Consider the following 23007-nt stretch of genomic DNA (forward strand, 5'->3'; position numbering starts at 1 on the left):
ACTTCCCAGTGTTCTCGCACTAAGTCTAGGGGTCCCCTTACCCACCTCCCGTATAACAGATCAAATGGGGAGAACCCCGTGGATTTTTGGGGCACCTCCCGATAGGCAAACAGGAGGTGTGGCAAGAATTTCTACCAGTCCCTGTAGGTCCTGGTAAAAGTCCCAATGAGTTGTTTTAATGTTCCGTTAAAACGTTCACACAACCCATTGGTTTGCTGGTGGTATGGGGCACTTCTAATGGACTTTACATCGCACAGCTTCCACAGTTGGTTGGTCACCTCTGCTGTAAACTGGGTACCCTGGTCCGAGATAACCTCCCGGGGAAATCCAACCTGTGAGAAAACCTGGAGCAGGGCAGCCGCCACCGTCTCTGCCAGTATGTTAGGTAATGCAACCACCTCTGGATACTGTGTGACATCATCTACCACTGTCAATATATACTTTTTCCCTGATGGACTGGGTTTGGCTATCGGCCCTATCAGATCGACCGCTACTCGGCTAAATGGCTCCTCCACAATGGGGAGGGGGTGTAGTTTGGCCTTTCAGTGATCTCCCCTCTTGCCAATGCACTGGCAACTGTCACAGGTCTGGCAGTACTGACAAACATCATAGGTTACCCCCGGCCAAAAGAAGTTTTGCGTCAGACGATGCCTAGTTCGACTGACGCCGAGGTGCCCGGCCAAGGGTATGTCATGAGAGATTCGCAGTAGCTCCTGCCTATACTTCTTGGAAACTAGCAGCTGTCGTTTTATAGTGGGGCTCGTCCCTGTGTGGCGCTGCTCTGTAACCCGGTAGAGGAGTCCCTGATGCCATACAAACTGTTCCCCTTCCAGTACTCCTCTCCCCTCCTGTGCCTTCCCACGATACCCCTGTAATGAGGGATCCTCAAGTACCTCCCTTTTAAACTCAGCTGTGGTGGCCCAAGAAATGTGTCTGGCTATGGGGATACGTGTAGGGCTGGGGTGTCTTACCTGGGCCTCCTCTGAGTGTGATTCTGCCTCCGCAGCTCGAGCTTGTCTCCGGGTGGTCACAGGATAGGTCTCAGCTAGATGGGCGACTGAGAATGCAGACAACATGGGCCCCAAGTCATTGCCCAGCAAGACATCTGCAGGCAAATCCTCCATCAGGCCGACCTCAACCAGGCCAACCCCGACTCCCCAGTTCAGGTGAATCCTGGCAGTGGGCAGTTGATGTATGGCTCCCTCTGCTACACGGACGGCCACTGTCCGTTCCGTCTTCTCTTGGTCCCGGACGAGATGAGGCTTCACAAGGGTCAAAGTTGCTCCGGAATCTCTTAGTCCCTGCATACATTTTCCATTAACCCACACCGCCTGTCGATGCTGTTGTCGATTATCTGCCCGGGCTGCCTGCACGGGGTCTACTTCATGCAGCACTTCCTCCATCTCTTTCATCCCCGGATTAGTCGTAGCCCCCAATGCCGGGTGAGCTTCGCCCTGGTAGTAGTATACAGCAGCCCAGTTGACGGTATCCGTTCCCGCCTTTGGCCACTGGGTACGCTGAGTCTGATTGGGACATTGTCTTTGCAGGTGGCCCAGCTGATGGCAGGTGTGGCATCGCACCCCAGGGGGACTCTGGTAAGCCAGGGTTTTAGCTGGTCCACCGACAATCTTCTGTGGTTTAGGGGCCTCCAGACCCATGGGAGGGCCCCTAGTGACAGTCTTTGATCCTGACACTCCTGGCATCATGATGTTCATCGGCCAGATGAGTGGCCTCTTCAAGAGTCATTGGCTGTCTGTCCCGAAGCCATTCTTGTGTCTCGGGATTAGTCCAGTAAAGAATCGCTCTAACAAGAAGAGCTGGAGAACGTCCTCCTTAGTGGTTGCTTGGCTCCCTTGTACCCACTGTAGCAGTTACCGCCGTAGTTTACAGGCCCATTCAGCGTGGGTATCTGTTACCTGTTTTATAAGTCCACGGAACTTTTGGCGGTATGCCTCTGGTGTCAGCGCATACCAGGCCAAGATCACTTCTTTGACCCACTCATAGTCCATACAGTTCTCATCAGGTACCGTGCAATAGGCGTCCGCTGCCCGGCCTGTCAGCTTGCTGGCCAGAACCTGAACCCAATCCTCTGGCTTCACTTGATGGAGGGCACACTGCCGCTCAAAGTCCTGCAGAAAGCCATAAATGTCTTCCTCTGCCTCCCCCAACTGTCGGAAGGCATTATACTGGATTTTTTTGTGGCTTACTGCTGACGGTACCTGGGCGGAGGCCAGAGCTCCCCCTGCTCGCTGACTCTCCTCTCTCCGCTCTGCCATCTCCATCTTGGCTAGCTCTATCTTGGCTAGCTCTACTTTGGTCCGCTCTGCCATCTCCATCTTGGCTAGCTCTATCCTGGTCCGCTCTGCCATCTTTTCCTTCAGATCAGTACGTACATCAGCCATCACCTCTCGTACGATCTCTACTGCAGGGTTTGGGGCATAGAACGCCAGTCTGCTCTTTACCTCCCTCTGGAATTCAGTCTCTTCCACGATCACATTGAGGGGCACTGCACTGTCGTGTTCCATGATGGCTGCTATCAAATCCGCTTTTGTTTATTTGCTGACGATTAATCCTCGAGCTTCCACCAGGACTTTTAAAGTATTCCTCTTTAACTTCTGGTAGTATTTTTCCATTCAGTCCTTTACTCCTACAGACGGGGTATCATATCCCACTGCTGCCACCAGTGTAACGGGATCTTCTGGGCTGCAATACCTCTTACATTACCACCCCGTTTCTCAGGAGGTTCACTCTGCTTTTTTCCATCCTTCTTCTGAATGAAGGACACTGGTTCGAAAGGCTTTGTAACATGGGAACATATAAAAGATCACTGCTACTCCATGTATTTCCAGTATGACAACATTTTACTCATCGGTCTCAGAATATATATACATACAGAGGGCAGAACAATCAATGTGTGTAGTGCCAGTAGATAACAGGCTCCAATTAAGATGCCAGACGTACATTACAATAGCGTGGGATTTAAAAAAGGTGGGGGGAGGTCAGAAGTGGGATATCAGGGGGTCGCAGCTGGTCGGTTGCTGCATTAAGGGCATACATCTCCCATTCGGTGTGCTGGGGGGTTCTGTAACAAGCCCCATATACTTAAGTAATTACTGTCCTAAGCATTTACTTAAGTTTCCAAAATGTAATGTCTTTTCTTTTACACAGAGATGAAACTGTGGAAAATAAATCTTCAGGGAATGACGTTCGAATGGACCAACAAACTTTGCCAAGTTATCCGTGAGTAAAACGCTGATGGTTTGCTTATCTTTGGATAAAAGTGTAAGCCCCCAGAACAGTATGAGTAAAAATGATGCAAATCGAGCATCTTCAGCTCTTCTTTTGATTAGTTGACCTGGTATAATGTCACATGTGCATCATGCCACAATGATGACATCAGACCAGGCTAGCTAATCAAAAGTAGAGTCCAGGATTCCGTCACGTGGGAGGTGGTTCAGGGGGTCCTGTCCGTCAGCTTCAAATTAAGGGCGTGGCTACTGCACCAAGTCATATATATAGATTTGCACCATGTCTAACCATGAGCTCTTGACAGAAGCTAATAAATAGCAGGCACATAATGTATATTAACTCCCTTAAGAATAAATGAAAGTTTAAGAAGCGGCACAACACAGTGAGCAACACTGTTTCTAAAATTTGTGTGTTAACTGCGCAAAAGAGTCATGTAGATATTCTATCAATAGCTGAGATTGAATTATCCCTATAAAGGTTAACACCTTCAGGACCTTTGATGTACCCATACGTCATCGTCGGATAGGAGTTCCCGATCTTTGACTTATGGATACGTCATAGCGATCGTGCGAAGCTCATGAGTTGTGCCTGCGTGATCGTCCCCTGGAACTCAGCTTAAGTTAAAGCTGAGACACAGCTGTCCTTACTAGGAGCGGTGCCCACACCACATAAATGCCGCAATCGATATCAATCACTGCATTTAGAAAGCTGGGAGAGGGATGGGGCTCCTACTCAATTAAAAAAAAAAATAGCAAGTCCCCACACAGGTCCATCATCTGTTAACAGAAATATAGAGGGCTTCCACATTACTGGTAGTACAGAGGCTCTGGGAAAGTGCTATGGATCCTCATCCCCAAAAGAAAATCAGCCCTAGTATGCATAAAACACATTTAGTGTCCACACATTTGGCATTTCTGTAGCGATGAGAACCTGCCTAATCTACCCGGACCATTTCTTCAGAAACACAAGCTGGGCACAATGTATGGGAGCTACAATGTACTGGGCACTAAAATGGCACATTTGCAATTTTTTCAGTCAGCAACATTAACTGATTGCTTCTGGAAAACATCAATAGAGTCAAAATTGTCACAACACCTGTATATAAATTTCCAGAGGAGCGTAATTTCCACAATGGGGTCACTTGAGGGGGTATTCTGCTCCTCTGGCACTTAGGGGCTCTGTATATGGAGACCGCAAATTATTCTTCAATAATTTGTTCTCCTAGAGTCAAATAGCGCTCCTTCCCTTTCGAGTTTCGCTGTGTGGCTAAGCAGTACTGTAAAGGAACATATGGGGTATTGCCATGTTCAGCAGAAATTGTGGGACAAATTTTGATGCCAGTTTTGCTTCTTTCCCAGTGTGAATATTTAAAATCTAGGGCTAAAACTACATTTCTTGGTAGCAAAATCATTTATTCTTCACTGCTCAATTGTATAGATTTCTATGACACACCCGTGGTGATCACTCCATCCTTAGATGAATTCATTGAAAGGTGAAGTTTGTAAAATAAGGTCACTTATGGGGGGTTTTGCTGCTTTGGCACCTCAGGAACTCTTTGAGTGGGTCATGGCACCAACAAACTGTAACAGCCAAATCTGCTCTATAAGGCTGCGTTCACACGTTGCATTTTTTTCGTGGTGGTTTTTAATGAGCGATTTTGCCACGAAAATGCAAAAAAACAGCATCCCATGCAATCCTATGGGATTCCGCAATGCTGTGCTAATGCTGCGGATTTTCCCACGGCGGAATCGCATCACGGAAAAATATGCAGCATGCTCATTAATTTTGCGGAATCGCGGCTATTCCGCCCACATAGGAATGCATTGTTCTGCTTACTTTCCGCATGTGGCTGTGCCCACCATGCGAAAAGTAAGCAGAACATTTGCGGATGGTACCCAGGGGTTGGAGGAGAGGAGATTCTCCTCCAGGCTGTAGGTACCATATCCCTGTAAAAAAAAGAATAAAAAATTAAAAATCGGGTTACATTCACCTTCCGATGTCCTGCACAGCCTTACCGATGCTCCCGCCAACTCCTGTTCCCAGTAATGCCTTGCGGCAAGGACCTGTGATGACGTAGCGGTCTCACGAGACCGCTACAGTGTCGCGAGACCACTATGGCATCAAAGGTCTCGCAAGGCATCGCTGGGAGCGGAGCATCGCGATGATCGTGGACGCTGCGCGGGACATCGGAAGGTGAGAAAAACCCGATTTTTTATTTTTTTATTATTTTTAACATTAGATCTTTTTACTACTGATGCTGCATAGGCAGCCTCAATAGTGAAAAGTTGGTCACTCGTCAAACACTGTTTGACGAGTGTGACCAACCTGTCAATCAGTTTTCCAAGTGATGCTACAGATCACTTGGAAAACGCTAGCATTCTGCAAGCTAATTACGCTTGCAAATCGCTAGTTTTTCCGCTGGAAAATCGCGGGAATTTAAAATGCGGCTTTCCCACGGAATGGAATTCCGGAATTCCCATGGTAACTGCCGCGGGAGTTCCGCAACATGTGCACTTAGCCTAATATTGCACTCCTTCCTTTCTGAGCCTTCCACTGTGCCTGAAAAGTATTTCCTGATTACATTGTAGGGTTTTGGGACTTTGAGGAGAATTTGCAGAATACCCTATGAAGTCTATTTTTTTTCCTATTAGCAATTATAAAAATTAAAAACTCGAGACTAAAACTACATTTTAGTGGTAAAAATGTAATTATTCTTTCTTCACTCCCCAATGGTATAAAATTCTGTGAGACATATGTGGTGTCAACATGATCACTACACCCATAGATTAATTCATTGAGCGGTATAGTTTGTAAAATGGGTCACTTACAGTATGGGGGGGATTCTACTGTTCTGACACCTCAGAGGCTCTGCTAATGTAACATGTCATCCTCAAACCATTCTAGCAAAATCTCAACTCCATTATGGTGCTTCTTCCTTTCTGGATGACTCAGCTCCAGTGGAAAAAAAACAGCAATATAGAAAAAATATATTTTCCCTAGAGATATTTTATGATCTCTTGGGGAAATTAAAAAAAATAACAAAAATAAATAAAAACATATACTGTATGCTTGTGGGAGTGTCTGTGTTTTTATAAGTATAAATCCTCTACAAAAAATGTCCCTGCAAAAAAAATCCTTTTTTTCCATATAAAATACATTTTATTGCAAGAATATAACTAAAAACCTACAAATATTAGTTATCTACACACCCATAATAACCTGTTAAATTAATTCAACTGGTAATTTATTGTAAAATTGTAAAAAAAAATATTGAGACGTAAACGTAATTAAAACTTGCTTTTTTCTCTTTTGCATTGCAAAAAATTATATAAATTACACTGTAAATTATGTTCCCCAAAATAACACTAAAAATAATAAAAATTGTCATGCCTAAAACGAAGCCATACAGCCATGTCAAAGAAAAAAAATAATTGGCTACTGAAAAAAGCAGGGGAAATAATGAAAAAAATGGCCAGTAATTAGGATCTGATTACTAACATGCTAAACATGGACATGCAGAGCAGCCACTAGGAATTTTGGGGCCCCATACTGGCAAAATTTTCAGTGCCCCCTTGAGACTCCACCCCAGCCCCGCCTCCACCCCTCAAACTGTCCACTCTATTGGAAAAACTCCACTTCTCACCAATCACACATTAACAGTTCCCATCACCACATCACACCAGCAGCTTTTGTTTGGGCCAAAATATTTTTTAAGCAGCCACCACGACAAGGTAAATTCTTTTGGCCGGACCCTACTCTAACCTATTAAACATTTGTTAAAATATCCAATACAATTTCGGTATATTTTAATTTACTTTACAATTTTTAAAATGACCCATAATATCACATACAGGTGACAACAAATACTACCACACCATGACCAGACACCATATTACCACCACATAGTAACCTAAAATACCACATGCAAGGAACAAATACTGTCACACCATGTCCAGACCATACACTACCACCACAGTTACCAAATAGTAGCACATACAAGGGACAAATACCACCACACCACGTCCAGATCACATATTACCACCACATGGTGACCAATAATACCACATACTAGGAACAAATACAGCCACACCAGATCCAGACCACATATTACCACCACATGGTGGCTGAATACTACAATATTGATCAGTAATAAAAAAAAACACAATACTAATATCACCATAAGTGCCATTATACACAGGAGATCTGTACTTAGTATGAAGTGTCTGTGTACAAGTAATACAGTGATCACCAGTGACATTATACAAAGGAGATCTGTATATGGTGTCAGTGTACAGGTAATACAGTGATCACCGGTGACATTATACACAGGATTTCTGTATATAGTGTAAAGGTAATACAGTGATCACGGGTGACATTGTACACAGGACCGCTGTATATAGTATACAGTGTATAGTGTCAGTGTACAGGTAAAACACTGACTCACCAGTGACGTCTCTAGGTGAAGTCCTTCATCTTCGCTTTTCAACTTCATCCAGCACAGACCGCCGTCACTTCTTCCAGCCAGGGCTTGTCTCTGCAGTAAATAGCACAGTTATCTAGAACACTGCTTGCAGAACACATTACTTATTTTTTTCCTAAAGTCTAAACTGCACCAGATGAAGAAAAAAAAGTGACAGTGTTGCTCTGCACAGTAACAGGACCGCCTCCCCCATTTTAAACTTTATCCTCAAAAAATAAAATAAATAAATGTTGGTGGAAATCTGCTGACAGTTTCCCTTTAAGACTTATTGTCATCCATGATGTTTTTTCTTACTTGAGTTAAAATAAAATAATTGACTTGTCTTAATATAATATTTTTTGAAGGTCGATCTATTGTTCACCTATCGGAAGTCCCCAAGTACCAACGCAACAGTAAGTAACTGCGTCTGTGAAAATAAATAAGAGACTTATGAAGAGGAGTGCGTCATGTAATTCCAATAACAATCGCAATACTGTATATGTGGTCAATAGAAAACACTTGAGTGCAACTACGCTGCTACACAAGAAAACTAAAAAGAAAACCACTATTCAATAACCAATCAGAGTAAAATACATCTCATTGTAAATCTTTATTACTGGACACACTATTACTAAGACACACTTTACTGACAACATGTACGCACAAGGGACCAGGTAAAATGATTGGAGGTAAAGGAGCAGGGTTCACATCAATATGTTAGAAATTAGATTAGATTAGATAAACTTTATTGATCCCGGAGGAAATTACAGTATTACAGCAGCAGAACAAAGATCAAGAACATTACAAGAACAAAACACACTTTACAAAATAAGTCTATATGGACAGCAGATGCGGATAGACTGGTACTTGTAACTCACCAATTCCCCCCCATACACTTTGAACTTCATTTAGTCTTGGGATGCTTTACACTTATACATTTGTTAAACATCCCCACAGCTGTCGGAACAAACGATTTTCTATATCTTTCCTTTTTACACATTAGTTGGAGTAGACGCTTGCTGAATGTGCTCTTTTGCTTCGCAAACAGTTCATAGAGCGGGTGTGTATTGTTGCTCATTATAGCCTTGCATTTCTTAGTAATTCTATCCTCTAATACCTCCTCGAAAGTCCTGAGTTGTAGACCCACCGCCGCACTAGCCTTCTTGATAAGTTTATTCAGCTTATTCGCGTCAGCTGTGCGCACACTACTACCCCAGCATATAATTGCATCAAAGATTGCACTCGCCACAATGGATTGGTAGAACATTTCAAGCATTTTGCTACACACATTAAACGACCTTAACTTCCTTAGGAAGTAAAGTCTACTCATCCCTTTCTTGCAAACCTTCTCCATATGGCACCTCCAATCAAGCTTGCTGTCCAGGTGAACCCCCAAATATTTGAAATTCTCCACCATCTCCACATCCTGACCATCAATAGTGATAGGTAAGCAATCCTTCATGCACCTTCCATAACTCAACACCAGCTCCCTGGTTTTCTTTACGTTGAGTTCTAAATGGTTATACATGCATATATTTTATATATTTGCCACTATAACCTTGAGACAAACAATTCATAAGTACAACAACTAATAAAATATCACAGGTAACATCACACTACAACATAGAGTCAAAGCGTTTGGGAATAATTGTCCGTACATGCAGCACGGTACTCTTGGAGTAAGTGTAGAAAGAAACTCTGTTTTTGTTGCAAAATAGAAAACGTTTTATTTTTTATTGCAATCCACACTACAGCCAGTGTCGGACTAGGGTGGCAAGAGTCCACCAGTAACCAGCTCCAGGGCCCCACTTTTCACCTAAATGCAAATGTGACATTATCCTCAATCACAAATTGATATAACAATGAACCGCGTAGATTGTTGAATAAAATGATGTTTTCATCTGTACATAGGGATTTGAGTATATTGTGCCAAGGACCACTCATTTAAGAGGGTGGTGGCCCAGTCTTGTACAAGGGCCCACCAGAGGATTCTCCTGTTCTCCTGTAGGCTAGTCTATGCTTGCTTAAGTGGGTTTTCTATGAACAAAGTATACTTTAATCGAAAGATCTTGGAATAAAAAAAAGTTCCACAATTGAATGTGTTAAAAAATGTTGCACTGCCAAGATAATCTTATAAACGTGCCCCTGCTATATATACTGTTATCTGCTGTGTCCGACTGTGCAGAACAGCTCCCGTTCATGGTAGTCAGATACCACAGCCCCTGACCAGGGATGGTAGTCATATACCACAGCCCCTGACCAGGTAGGGAAGAATAACACACTTATGATAATAAGTATACAGACAAAATGGAAGGGGCTCGCAGCTGCTACATTCTCAGGTAACACATTTCACTGCCTGTTTTATCACAGGAACAAGTGTTTCTGCTGTATCTCCAGTCTTCTGAGCACATCATAAATCAGATCAATGGTATTAAATTTCCAGTGGTTACTGAACTTATATTTCACTGACTTGATTAATGATAAGCTCAAAGTTCTGGTGACAGGGCAGAAACACTAATTCCTGTGATAAAATAGAAAGGGAATTGTGCTATAACAGTAAACAGCAGATAGGAGCCCCCGGTATTTCGTCTGCTCACTTATCATAAGTGACTTAGGTGTCACATCCTGGCCAGGGGCTGTGGTATATGCTAACCATAAATTAGAGCACCTTTACATGGTCAGACACAGCCATTACACAGTACATAGCAGGAATACATTTATAAAATTCTCAGCACAGGAACAATTTTTTAACACATCAAATTGTGGAACATATTATTATTCCAAGATCTATTAATTAAAATGTACGGTACTTTATGGGACAACCATTTTAGCACATTAAATTTTGATCATGCAGTCTGACGTTCAACAAATGGACAAAGTAAGGCCTCATTCAGACCTCTGATTTTTCATATTTGCAAAAAATTGTCCAATTTTCATCAGTGTTTTGCATTCAGTATTCAACAGTGTTTGGTCAGTATGTCAGTTTTTAACATTAAAGTTTCATCAGTGATTTTCTCTTGAAAAAAATACCGTAAGTACAACAAATTGCAATCTGTCATCCAATCAGTTGCAATATTAATGACGTACAGCACTGCACACTGATGCTATCCATGTGCCGTCTGTGATGTTCATGGACCCATTGGCCCGATTTATCAATACAGGTGTTTTTTACTCTGGTATTGATGAATAGTCTGCAAAAAAACATGAACATGTGAAGAGTGCCATAGATTATAATAGGTACGTGTTCTATTTTGCATACCAATAATAGACCACATATGTGAAAAACAGATGTCTCACAAAAATTAGAAAAATTAAAGAAAATCTAAATGTCTCAGTGTGACTAACACATATTGTATAAGGTGTAATATTGTATAAGATTTATATTTCTTTATATTTTTCTTTTTTTGTTACCCAGTGTAACTGATGAAGGTGAAACTTCTTGACAAAAGTGTAATATATTAAGGAAGCCCTCCTCCCATCAAAGTTTTATCCTCTTAATATATTATAGTCATCATATTATATAGCACTATGTACTTACAATTGCTCATTTTCCCTTTCTACCAAGCTAATTCTTCTCTTTTCCATTAGGTCTATGATCATGTGATTAATAACTGACTAGCTGAATCCTTCTAAGCTCTATATAGAAACAGGAGGTCAATTTTCCCTGTGTGAGTCATGAGTCACTGCAAAAGTCTATGGCAGGGGGAAGCGGGAGCAGGTTGGTCAGGAGATGAAGAGGGAAATGATTTATGCAGGGAAAAGAGACTTCCTGTTTCTATATAGATCAGAGAAAAGAGAAGAATAATCTGGGTAGAAAGACAAAATAAGCAATTGTGAGTACAGAGTGCTGTATGATTTGGTGATTATGAGGATAAAAAGGTTAAAAATAAAAAAATCTACTGTACTTTGCAACAAAAACAGAGTGCTATTTTCTTGCTATCAGGACATAAGGAGAAATTAAAGAAATTACATTTACTGGCCCTGATTCATGGTGTGTCTGTGACTTGCCCCTGCCACCCCACACACTAAGCTCTCCTACCCTTTTCAATGTCACCTGGATTGTACACTGATGTCATCCATGTGCAGTACGTGTTTCTCATGGACCCATAGACATGTCATGGTCCTTTTCATGACACCAGAAAAACATGGACATGTCTCTTTGAGTTTTGAACGAAGATATGGTTTGTGAAAAAACATTGATATGTAAATCACCTCCTATACTATAATGAGTACGGGTTTGTATCATTGAAAAAAGAAACGGATACAACACATGCACGCAACACGGACATCTGATTGAGGCCTAAAGCGTGTTTTGTGACGTAGTTCCCTGAAGTTATTAAATGCAAACCTGAGTTATTGCTCATATTTCTGTATTCCCACAAATGTGAAATTAGAAATAACCATCTGCTTCTTCTTCCACTTTTTTCTGGTAAGGCAACGCAACCATATTCCCTAAAGCAGACTCATTTCTTATGTCCAACAAATGCTGTAACAAGGTTCTAAACTTCTGTAATGCAGCTGTTCCATCATGAAATGAAAAGTCATTTTCTAATGTAAACATTCCTTCTATTGTATTTCTGTTTCCCGCAAGTTGGATAGAAGTTAGTGGGAGTTATGGAATGGAGTCACAAAGCGAGCCATGGTTCAGAGAGGGGAATAAGCCTTTACCTTACACATGAGATGTAGTATGAGTATGCAGAAGGGAGAGGACACAAACATGGCTTATAATATAAAATGACCACGCCACGTTACTTGTAAAAGTTCAGAGCTCATCGTAGTTAACAGATGTGAGGAATATTTCCTTTTTGCTAAAATTGGAAACAGGATCCTATGGGAATGGTTTCTTTGCTTTCCGCTCATGGGATGAGCTTTTGTGGAGTTAGGTTATGTGAACCTAGGACAATTCCCAAAATGAGGAGCTGCATTAAAAAAAAGGAATTTGAAAGTAGAAGTGAACCACAAAAATAGAAATTGCTGAGATGCTTCAAAATCTCAAAAACAACTGATAGAAAAATTGAGAGAGTAATAGAGGCACACAGAACATACTGTATATGGTCGGGGTCAGACTTGCGAGAAACGCGGACGAGTCTCGCACGTCAATATCCGGCAGTGCCGCCGGCACTAGGGAGCGGAGTGTGCGTCTGCATAGCAATACATGCAGACGCACGCTCAGCTCCCGAGTGCTGGTGGCAGTGCAGGGTATTGAGGCGAGACTCGTCCGAGGTTCTCGCATGTGTGATCCTGGCCTATAGCAAATAAACACATTTTATTGCTCACGGACAAGTGTAAAATACAGTTAAAACCACTTAGAAATCAGAAGCCAGTACAGTTTGTGATAAGAATGACATTTCCCACATGTTCAGCCCTAAAACAAAAATATGACATAGTGTAAGATAAATGAATGGAGTCAACAATCAGAAGTGATATTATTTTGTATGTATGTAAGACAAGTAATTTATACTACTATAATGGCTATGAATAAAGGAGATCCTATCGTATGAAGATTGTTAAACTGGATAACAATTAACACAGCAGCAAAAAAAGTTCACTGAAAGGGTGAAAAAATAGATATAGAGCTAAGATATATAATATATAGAATATATAATATCACCTAAATCAAAAATAGTAAGTGGCTCCCAGACTGGGCGTTGGACTCATAACCTCATGTGTATAGCCACTGAATACTGTACAGAGGCTCCCTCAGGGGTCAAATCATTAATTGCTTACATTGCTGCCTGCTTTCACACAATTGGAAAGTACAAAGTAGGAATAAAGTTTGTATTACAAAATGACTTCTTTTCTTCATTTATGATTAAACCTTATGATTTACAAAAGTTTAGAACCCTTTTATTCTCTATGTGAGAAGCATTTAGTTTTTGCTAAACATGTTCGCAGAATACTTTGGGAATGGTTTGAGTGCTTACCTTTCATGCAATATAATTTGTATCCCGCACTTTTCACCAGTTCTCTCCTTTGCAGACTCTACTTAATAAGTGATGATTAGCTGCCATGATATTTTCCATGCACAGCACACAGACATGAGTGCTTCCTGCATGATTTTCTGTGTGTATATAGCACATTATCAGTAGCTAGAGAGTAGCTTGAAGAACATTATATATTAGCACTGAGCTGTGTAGCTGGAAATCCAACTCTGGGATATAGTGAAACACTTACTGCTGTAGGATCAGTCTGTGTGTTTCTGTCTTTGTCTCTCTCTGCTCCTCACCAGTACATATCCAACAAAGTCCTTTAAAAGCACATTGCACTTTTCTGAGGTTAGGGAGGATTTCTTTGCTTCCATATTTATCTATCTATCTAATACTGAATGCAGCATATATATGTTTCTAGTTACAGGGAAACCCCAACAGGAGACTCTCCTTCATATCCCATCGAACCTACACAGTTGTTTCCTAACCTGTGAGTAGTCATCATGTTTCCATTTTTACTATTTTCAAACTGTGCATGTAATTCTTTATTATCATTGCTATTCAGGTCTTAGTGATAGTAAGGAAGAGATTGAATAATTTTGAATACCAAACATAATAATTTTATGTTGTAACAAGAAAGCTGCAGGTGATTTCTCAATGGTCACATAAGATACATAATAAATATATAGCTACTATGATAATTATGTGACCACTTTGAGATCACCTGCAACTTTCTTTGCTACCATATAAAACTATTGTGGATAGTGATCTTTCAATATTTTTTTACCGTTACTGAGTTTGTTGCGTGTGATGTAAAGAAAACAAATATGCGGTGATATGGAAATCTCTTATCCTATTCACGACAGAGCACAGAACACAAATTAGACAGTGAAAGTTAGACATTTCTTCTCCATTTCATTCGAAAAATTGTAAAATGATGGCCTCAACAAATCTCAAAAAGTTGGGACAGGGCCACTTAGCTACCATTGTGTAGCTTCCCCTCTTCTTTTCATAACAGTCTATAATCCTCTGGGAAGTGAAGAGACTAATTGCTGGAGTTTTGGGAGAGGAATGTTGTTCAATTCTTGTCTGATGTAGGATTCTCGCTACTCAGCAGTCCTGGGTCTTGTTTGGTGGAGTTTTAATTTCAAAAGGTGCCAAATGTTTTCAATTGGTGAAAGTTCTGTACTGCAGGCACCCATTTCATCACTCGAACTCTTCTTCTGTGAAGACATACTGTTGTGGTGTGTACCATAGCTGGCTAAGTCTTGTATTACTGAAATATGTAAAACCATCCGATGGGAGCATATGTTGTTGTAAAACCTCTATTATATTATTATTATTTATTATTGTTATTGCACCATTTATTCCAAAGTGCTTTACATGTGAGGAGGGGTATACATAATAAAAACAAGGACAGTAATCTTAAACAATACAAGTCACAACTGGTACAGGAGGAGAGAGGACCCTGCCCACGAAGGCTCACAATCTACAAGGGAAGGTTGAGAATACAGTAGGCGAGGGTAGAGCTGGTTGTGCACTGGCTTGGTCAATCGGTGGTTACTGCAGATTGTAGGCTTGTCAGAAGAGGTGGGTCTTCAGGTTCTTTTTGAAAGTTTCCATGGTAGGCGAGAGTCTGATATGTTGGGATAGAGAGTTCCAGAGTAGGGGTGATGCGTGGGAGAAATCTTGTATTCGATTGTGGGAAGAGGAGATAAGAGGGGAGTAGAGAAGGAGATCTTGTGAGGATCGGAGGTTGCGTGCAGGTAAGTACCGGGAGACGAGGTCACAGATGTATGGAGGACACAGCTTGTGGATGGCTTTGTATGTCATGGTTAGAGTTTTGAACAGGAGTCTTTGGGTAAAGGGGAGCCAGTGCATGGATTGACAGAGGGCAGAGGCCGGGGAATAGCAGGGGGACAGGTGGATTAGTCAGGCAGCAGAGTTTAGAATTGATTAGAGGGATGTGAGAGTGTTAGAGGGGAGGCCACAGAGTAGGAGGTTGCAGTAGTCAAGGCGGAAGATGATGAGGGCATAGATAGGGGTTTTTGCAGAATCTTGGTTGAGGAATGTACTGATCAGTGAAATATTTTTGAGGTGACGTCTGCAGGAAGGGGAAAGGGTTTGGATATGTGGTTTGAAAGAGAGATCAGTGTCAAGGATTACCCCGAGACAGCAAGCTTGTGGGACTGGGAAGAGTGAGCAGCCACTTACTTTAATGGATAGATCCATTGGGGGAGTGAGATGGGGGAAAGCTGATGAATTCTGTTTTGTCCATATTAAGTTTTAGAAATCTAGTGGAGAAGAAGGATGAAATAGCAGACAGACATTGTGGGATTCTGGTTAGTAGGGAGGTGATATCTGGTCCAGAGATGTAGATCTGTGTGTCATCAGCATAGAGGTGAAAGCCCTGAGATTCTATGAGCTGTCCCAGGCCGAAGGTGTAAATGGAGAAGAGAAAGGGCCTTAGGACTGAACCTTGCGGGACTCTGATAGATAGGGGGAGAGGTGAGGAGGTGGTGTACGAGTAGGAGACTGTGAATGTCTGGTCTGTTAGGTAAGAGGAGATCCAAGATAGGGCCAAGTCTGTGATGCCAAGAGATGAGAGGGTCTGTAGTAATAGGGAATGGTCCACTGTGTCCAAGGCAGAGGACAGGTCCAGGAGGAGGATGACAGAGTAGTGCCACTTGGCCAGAGTTTGTTTTCTGCTGTCTTCTCTTTGGACTGGTCATGCAGGGGTTAATCCCCTCTGCCTCGTTCTGGAGCTGGCTGGGCTATTTCAGTCCTTTGCAGCCTGCGGGCCAGCGTCAGCTATACTGCAAGCTTCCAAGCTAGTGCATCTGACCTGTATTCCTTTAGTGTTCCTCCTGCCCCTGATTACTTGGACTTGTGTATGACTTGGCTTGATCTCTGGACTCTGCTTCTGGTTTTTCTGTTTCTGATACCACGCTTTCCGACTGGCTTTTGACCCTCTGGCTTGTACCCTGACAACGGCTTACTTCTTACGTTTCTGATACCACATTCCTGGAAGGTCCTGACTTCTCACTCATCCCTGACTATGCAATTGCTGTCTCCCTTGGTACTTCTGCTCCTGACAGTTGCTGACTTCGGCTAGTCTGACCACTCTTTCATTACCTGTGACACCTGTGCTGTTTCTCTGTGTTACTACGCTGTGTGTGTGCATCCTCTGTTCCCTCACCATCACCCCCTGGTAGAGATAGCGCTGTATTGCACTGCAGCAGCACGTTACATAGGTGACCTTAGGGCAGTTTCAGTGGAGTGGTGCGGCCGGAAGCCAGATTGTAAGCGGTCGAAGAGGGAGCAGGAAGAGATGTGGGCGGACAGTTCAAGATGGACGTGTTGTTCCAGTAGTTTTGAGGCATAGGGGAGAAGTGATATGGGGCAATAGCTAGATACAGAGGATGGGTCAAGAGTGGGCTTTTTGAGGATAAGTGTGATTGAGGCGTGTTTGAAGCTTGAAGGGAAAACACCAGTTGTTAGTGATACGTTGCAGAGATGGATTAGGGTTGGGATGAAGACTGTGGTGAGGTTTGGGATGAAGTGGGATGGGATTGGGCCATTGGGTGAACTGCACAGGTGGTGAGATGTGATCTTGAAAGTAGAGTGGAGAACCATCTATATGATGATTAGTACTGATAGTGCCTTTCAACATTTGTAAGCTGTCCATGCCATAGGCACTAATTCATCCCCAAACCATAAGAGATGCAGGCTTTTTAAGTTTTGCTGATAACAGGCGGACTGTTCCCTCTCCTCTTGAGTCACCATATACGTGGTTTGTATAGAGATTTTCATATATTGATTCATCTGTCCACAGAACATCTGTCCCGTTTTTCTTCAGTCTTTTTTAAAAGAGCTTTGGCCAAGTGATGACAGCAGCGTTTCCGGATTGTGTTGATATGTGGCTTCTTCTTTGCACGATAGAACTTTAACTTATATTTGTGGATTGTACAGCGAACCGTGTCAACAGACAATGATTGCAATGATTTCTAGATGTATTCCTGAGCCCATGTAGTGTTCCACATGATCAAATCATACCTTTTTTTAATTCAGTGTCACTTGAGCAACCTTAAGTCACAATCTAATATTGACTGGTGGCCTTGTATGTACTGTAGAAGGTGAGGAACATTTTTATTAAATTGTTTTACAATTTTTAGACAAAGTTGCTCACAGACAGGTGAATCTCTGATCATCTTTGCTTCTGAGAGACTCTGCCTCTTTAACTTGCTCTTTTTATACAGTCAAGTGCCTTAGCTGAAAAAATTTCCTTCCTAACAAACAGGCAATGCCTGTATGTGTTGCGGCTGTTGAACAGCCGCGAGGCATGCAGCTGCGGGGACTCAAACACAGCGTCGGACTGGAGCACCTTGGGCCCACCAGAGAAAATCATTCTTGGGGCCCACTATGTAGCTACATAGAAATAAATACAAGACCACCAATTGTGTGGTAAAACACACTAATATCAGGGTATAATATAAAGTAGTACAAATCTTAATTATGTAGCAGGAGTAGGGGTAGCCTCCCTCATAGAATATAAAGCAGCCCCCTCATATAGTATAATGCAGCCCCCTCATAGAATATAATGCAGCCCCCTCATAGAATATAAAGCAGCCCCCTCACATAGTATAATGCAGCCCCCTCATAGAATATAATGCAGCACCCTCATAGAATATAATGCAGCCATCTCATAGACTATAGCCCTCTCATAGGGTATAATGCTGCCCCCTCATAGGGTATAATGCTATATAGATATAGAGTTAAGGGGGTTTTACACTAAGCGATATCGCTAGCAATATCGCTAAAACGTCACTGATTTTGTGACGTTATAGCGATATTGCTAGTGATATCGCTATGTGTGATACTTACCAGCGACCGGCTCCCCCGCTGTCCATCGCTGATCGCGCGAGAATGTCCGGGCCCATTTCTCATCGGGCGCTTCCTGCTGGGCTTCCTGCTGTGACGACGAGCGACGCTGGATGCGGGCGGGTGGACGTCAGGATCGCTCTGTGTGAAAGGTGAGTATCGTGCGCTGCGTCGCTGCTGCATCGCTGTGAGATCTGCCTGTGTGACAGCTCACTAGCGATCATTTAGCGATGCACCAGCGATCCTGACCGGGTCGGATCGCTGGTCGGATCGCTGGTGCATCGCTAAATGTAAAAGGGCCTTTAGATAGATATAGATAGAAAGATAGATGTAGAAATAGATAGATATAGAGATAGATAGTAGATAATGGATAGATAGAGATAGATAATAGATAGAGATCGATAGAGATCGATAGAGATAGAGATAGATATAAAGATAGATATAGATGGAAATATAGATATAGAGATAGATTGATAGATATAGAGATAGATAGAAAATAGATAATGGATAGATAGGTAAACGATAGATAGATAGATAGATAGATAGATAGATAGATAGAGAGCTATAGATAGAAAGATAGATATAGAGATAGATAGATATAGAGATAGATAGATAGATAATAGATAGAGATAGATAATAGAAATATAGAGATATAGTAATAATAATAATAATATAGAGATATATAGATAGATATAGAGATAGATAGCTACAGATATATATAGATAGATAGATAGATAGATAGATATAGAGATAGATAGATAGATATAGAGATAGATATAGAGTTAGATAGAAATAGAGTTAGATAGATATAGAGTTAGATAGATAGATAGATAGATAGATAGATATAGTGATAATAGATAGCTATAGAGATAGAGCGATAGATACATAGCATTAGATATAGAGATAGATAGATATAGAGAGAGATAGATATAGAGATAGATAGAGATAGATATAGATAGAGAAATAAATATAGAGATAAATAATGGATAGATAGATAGATAGAGATAGATAGATAGATAGATAATAATAAATTTTATTTTTATAGCGCCGACATATTCCGCAGCACTTTACATTTCAGAGGGGATTTGTACAGACAATAGACATTACAGCATAACAATAATCACATACAGTAGATTATAACAAATACCAAGAGGAGTGAGGGCCCTGCTCGCAAGCTTACAGTCTATGAGGAAAGAGGTAGACACGAGAGGTGGGTGGTAACAGTTGCTCTGATTGTATGGACCAGCCATAATGTTAAGTGTGTAACAGTACAGACACAGAGGGCTAATGGATGCATAAAGGATGTGGGAACATGATGCTGGGAACCTGGTTATGGTAAAACTTTTGGCTCTGCCACACAGGGATAGGTTAGGTTAATGTGTTGAGGCGATAGGCCAGTCTGAATAAATGCGTTTTCAGGACACGCTTAAAATTGTGGGGATTGGGGACTAATCGTATTGACCTGGGAAGTGCATTCCAAAGAATTGGCGTGGCACGTGTAAAGTCTTGGAGACGGGAGTGGGAGGTTCTGACTATTGAGGATACTAACCTCAGGTCATCAGCAGAACGGAGGGCGCGGGTAGGATGGTATACTGAAACAAGGGAGGAGATGTAGGGTGGTGCTGAGCCATGGAGGGCTTTGTGGGTGAGGGTAATAAGTTTATACTGAATTCTGGAATGGATGGGTAGCCAGTGTAATGACTGGCACAAGGAGATATAGAGACAGATAGATAGTTAGATAGATAGATAGATAGATAGATAGAGAAAGATAGATAGATATAGATAATAGAGAAAGAGATATATATAGAGAGATAGATAGATATAGAGATAGATATCTAGATAGATAGAGAGAGAGAGAGACAGAGAGAGAGATAGAGATATAAAAAACAAACCACGATACTCACCTCTCCTCCTCGCTCCCACGCTGATCCCGGCTTCAGTGTCAGGAGCTACCCCCTCTGCCAGACACACAGCGGGTGCGCGATGTAGTGATGTCATCGTGCACTGGCTGTGAGTCAGGAGCAGAGGGGACTGAGGGCGGCGCCGGCCCTGATTTACAGATGCAGAGCGGCTTACTGGGCTGGGGGCGGGGCCTCTGGGGGTGGAGACTGTGAAATGATATTCACTGCTTTGTAGTGAATATTCATTTCTCTTTAGCAGTGGGGACAGGGACTTCTGCCTCCTGTCACCCGCTGCTGCTCCACTGGCAGGGGCCCCCATAGCAGCTGCATGGTGTGCGACACACCACTGGCTGGGGGCCGCTGGAGCAGCAGCGGGGGCCCTAGGCAACTGCTGGCCCTGTATGCCAGCAGGTGCCAGGGCCCACCAGATGCCAGGGCCCACCGGAGAATCCACCGGTTCTCCGGTGGGCCAGTCCGACGTTGCTCAAACATATTATTGAGCATGCTGAAGGCACTCTGTTAGCACACAAGCATGATAGGTAGACAACTTATCCGAGCATGTTCGCTCATCACTAGTGCCTAGGTTTTTTGAATGGATTTAGGATATTTTGAGGATGTTGAGTTAAAAAATCCCATTACTTTTGCTGAATTAGTTTTAGTTTTTGAAATAATTCATCTATAAAAATAATGCATTCCGCCAATGCAACTTCTGTGTGATGGCAAATGCCATAGCTTTTGGTCCTTTGATTCTTTGAAAGTGTATTAGGTAATGATATAGCCCATATACAAGTAATCATTTTTGTATTTCATTTATATTGTCTGCTTACAATGCTATAAAAGGACTTTGTTAAGCCAAAATCCTACTGCAATTATGGTAATTATTAAATATCCCAGAAACTAGAGCTCATCTGGCAAAACCAGTCATATACTTAATCAGAACCTTAAACTTAATATAAAACCATTCAGACATCGTTGGCACCAAAATCAATGTATACCAGTGTAATTATTGTGATTATACACAGGAACCATAAGATGCAATGTTAAAAAAAATATGCAGTATGTCTGACCATTACATACATTTATCTTTCACCTATTGTGCATTTATTCTTCTGAAAGTTAGTGATAAATAAATCACGATTATGATGAAAAACTGGAAAGGTAATGAGTGCAACAGGGTCTTATCCGAGTTAAAAAAATGAAAGCAAAGAATATGCTCACCTTCAAAGGTTGTGAATGCTGAAGAGACTGGCTGCCGGTGTGTCCTGATGAAGAAGCTGGTGTGCTTCGAAACCCGTTGATAAATAAAAAACACATTTATACCTAATTTTTTTCTAGTGCATTTTTACGACTGGCAGCGCAGTTTTATCTCCATAAATATAAATGACAGGCAGGTATCTGGAAAGAGATCAAAAAATGCTCTGTAACTCCAATGACACCAGATTAGTGAAACAACTGGCAAATTTTCATAAATGATAAAATGGAGTTACAAATGTCTATTAAAAAGGTTGTCCAGAAGTAATATACAGTGGATATAGGTAGTCTACACACCCTTGTTAAAATGCCAGTTTTTTTGTCATGTAGAAAACTATTCCAAGAAGAATCATTTCAGAACTTTTTCCAACTTTAATGTTACTAGGGATTAGCAGAACCCGCGGATGTTCGTGCTCGCCTGGTTCAAGTGAGCTTTAGTCCAAAGTTTGGTTTGGGTACCTAAACTCTACCCAAACTTGAACCCAAACCCCATAGAAGTCAATGGGGACCCGAGCATTGGTGCTGTGAAATTATCATTATGAATTCTCTTAGAAAATAAACTGTGTGTAGTCTGGTTTTCCAGTTATATCCCATTACATTCATCCTCTACTTCTTCCGAACATACATTTGGTCATCAAGAACTAGGCGATAGATGGAAGCCACAATGACCACACAGGGTTTGCTTGTAGTCTGTTAGTGTGAAGACAGATCTGGAGGAGCTGTAGACAAAAACAATTGATTTTATATGGACCAGTTACAAAGTTGCCTTATTTTATTGTTATTGTATACGCATTGAAGCAATAAGATTTTTTTAATTTTATCCTTTAATTTAGATAACAGAAAAATGCCTGATATGTTTAAAAAATGGTAATATTGATATATAACCACACATATTTTTATTTTTCTTAATTGTAGGTACATATCACCACCACTATCTTCGTGTCCACCATTTGTGCAGAATGACAGTCCTCAGTTCATCCCACAGTATATCTTTGATGCTCCAGCACCAAGCACCACTGCAGATGGAGAGTAAGCTGGGAAAGATGTTTGATAGATTATCAACTTTCTTTCTAATACAAGAAGCAGATATGGGGACCTTGAAAAAGACTGTGACATAGCCATGGATGCAGCAACTTTTTTTATGAGGGACTCACATACAGCAGCTTCAGTCTCAGTCATCTTTTAGCTAAATCATTTATCAATCTTGACAACATAGTTTAGACCAGGGTTCCCCAACTCCAGTCCTCAAGGCTCACCAACAGATCATGTTTTCAGGATTTCCTTTGTATTGCTCAGGTGAAGCAATTATCACCTGAGCAATACTAAGGAAATCCTGAAA

At 41.8% G+C, this 23007-nt stretch overlaps 1 protein-coding gene across 3 annotated transcripts in view; it reads left to right on the forward strand.

Moving 5' to 3' along the window:
* STAT6 (signal transducer and activator of transcription 6) overlaps window positions 1-23007 on the forward strand; it is a 243067-nt gene that overhangs the window by 211571 nt on the left and 8489 nt on the right. For 2 of the 3 annotated variants that reach the window (XM_073576847.1, XM_073576849.1), the window contains 4 exons: window positions 3169-3240; window positions 8074-8121; window positions 14057-14125; window positions 22584-22697. In XM_073576847.1, the coding sequence (XP_073432948.1) occupies window positions 3169-3240; window positions 8074-8121; window positions 14057-14125; window positions 22584-22697 (303 nt within the window). The remainder of the gene's footprint in view (window positions 1-3168; window positions 3241-8073; window positions 8122-14056; window positions 14126-22583; window positions 22698-23007) is intronic. The other variant, XM_073576848.1, reaches the window with a different exon arrangement.

This window comes from Dendrobates tinctorius, unplaced genomic scaffold (genome assembly GCF_039654945.1).
Source record: "Dendrobates tinctorius isolate UK_male_01 unplaced genomic scaffold, ASM3965494v1 ptg000051l, whole genome shotgun sequence".
Classification (NCBI taxonomy): Eukaryota; Metazoa; Chordata; class Amphibia; order Anura; family Dendrobatidae; genus Dendrobates; species Dendrobates tinctorius.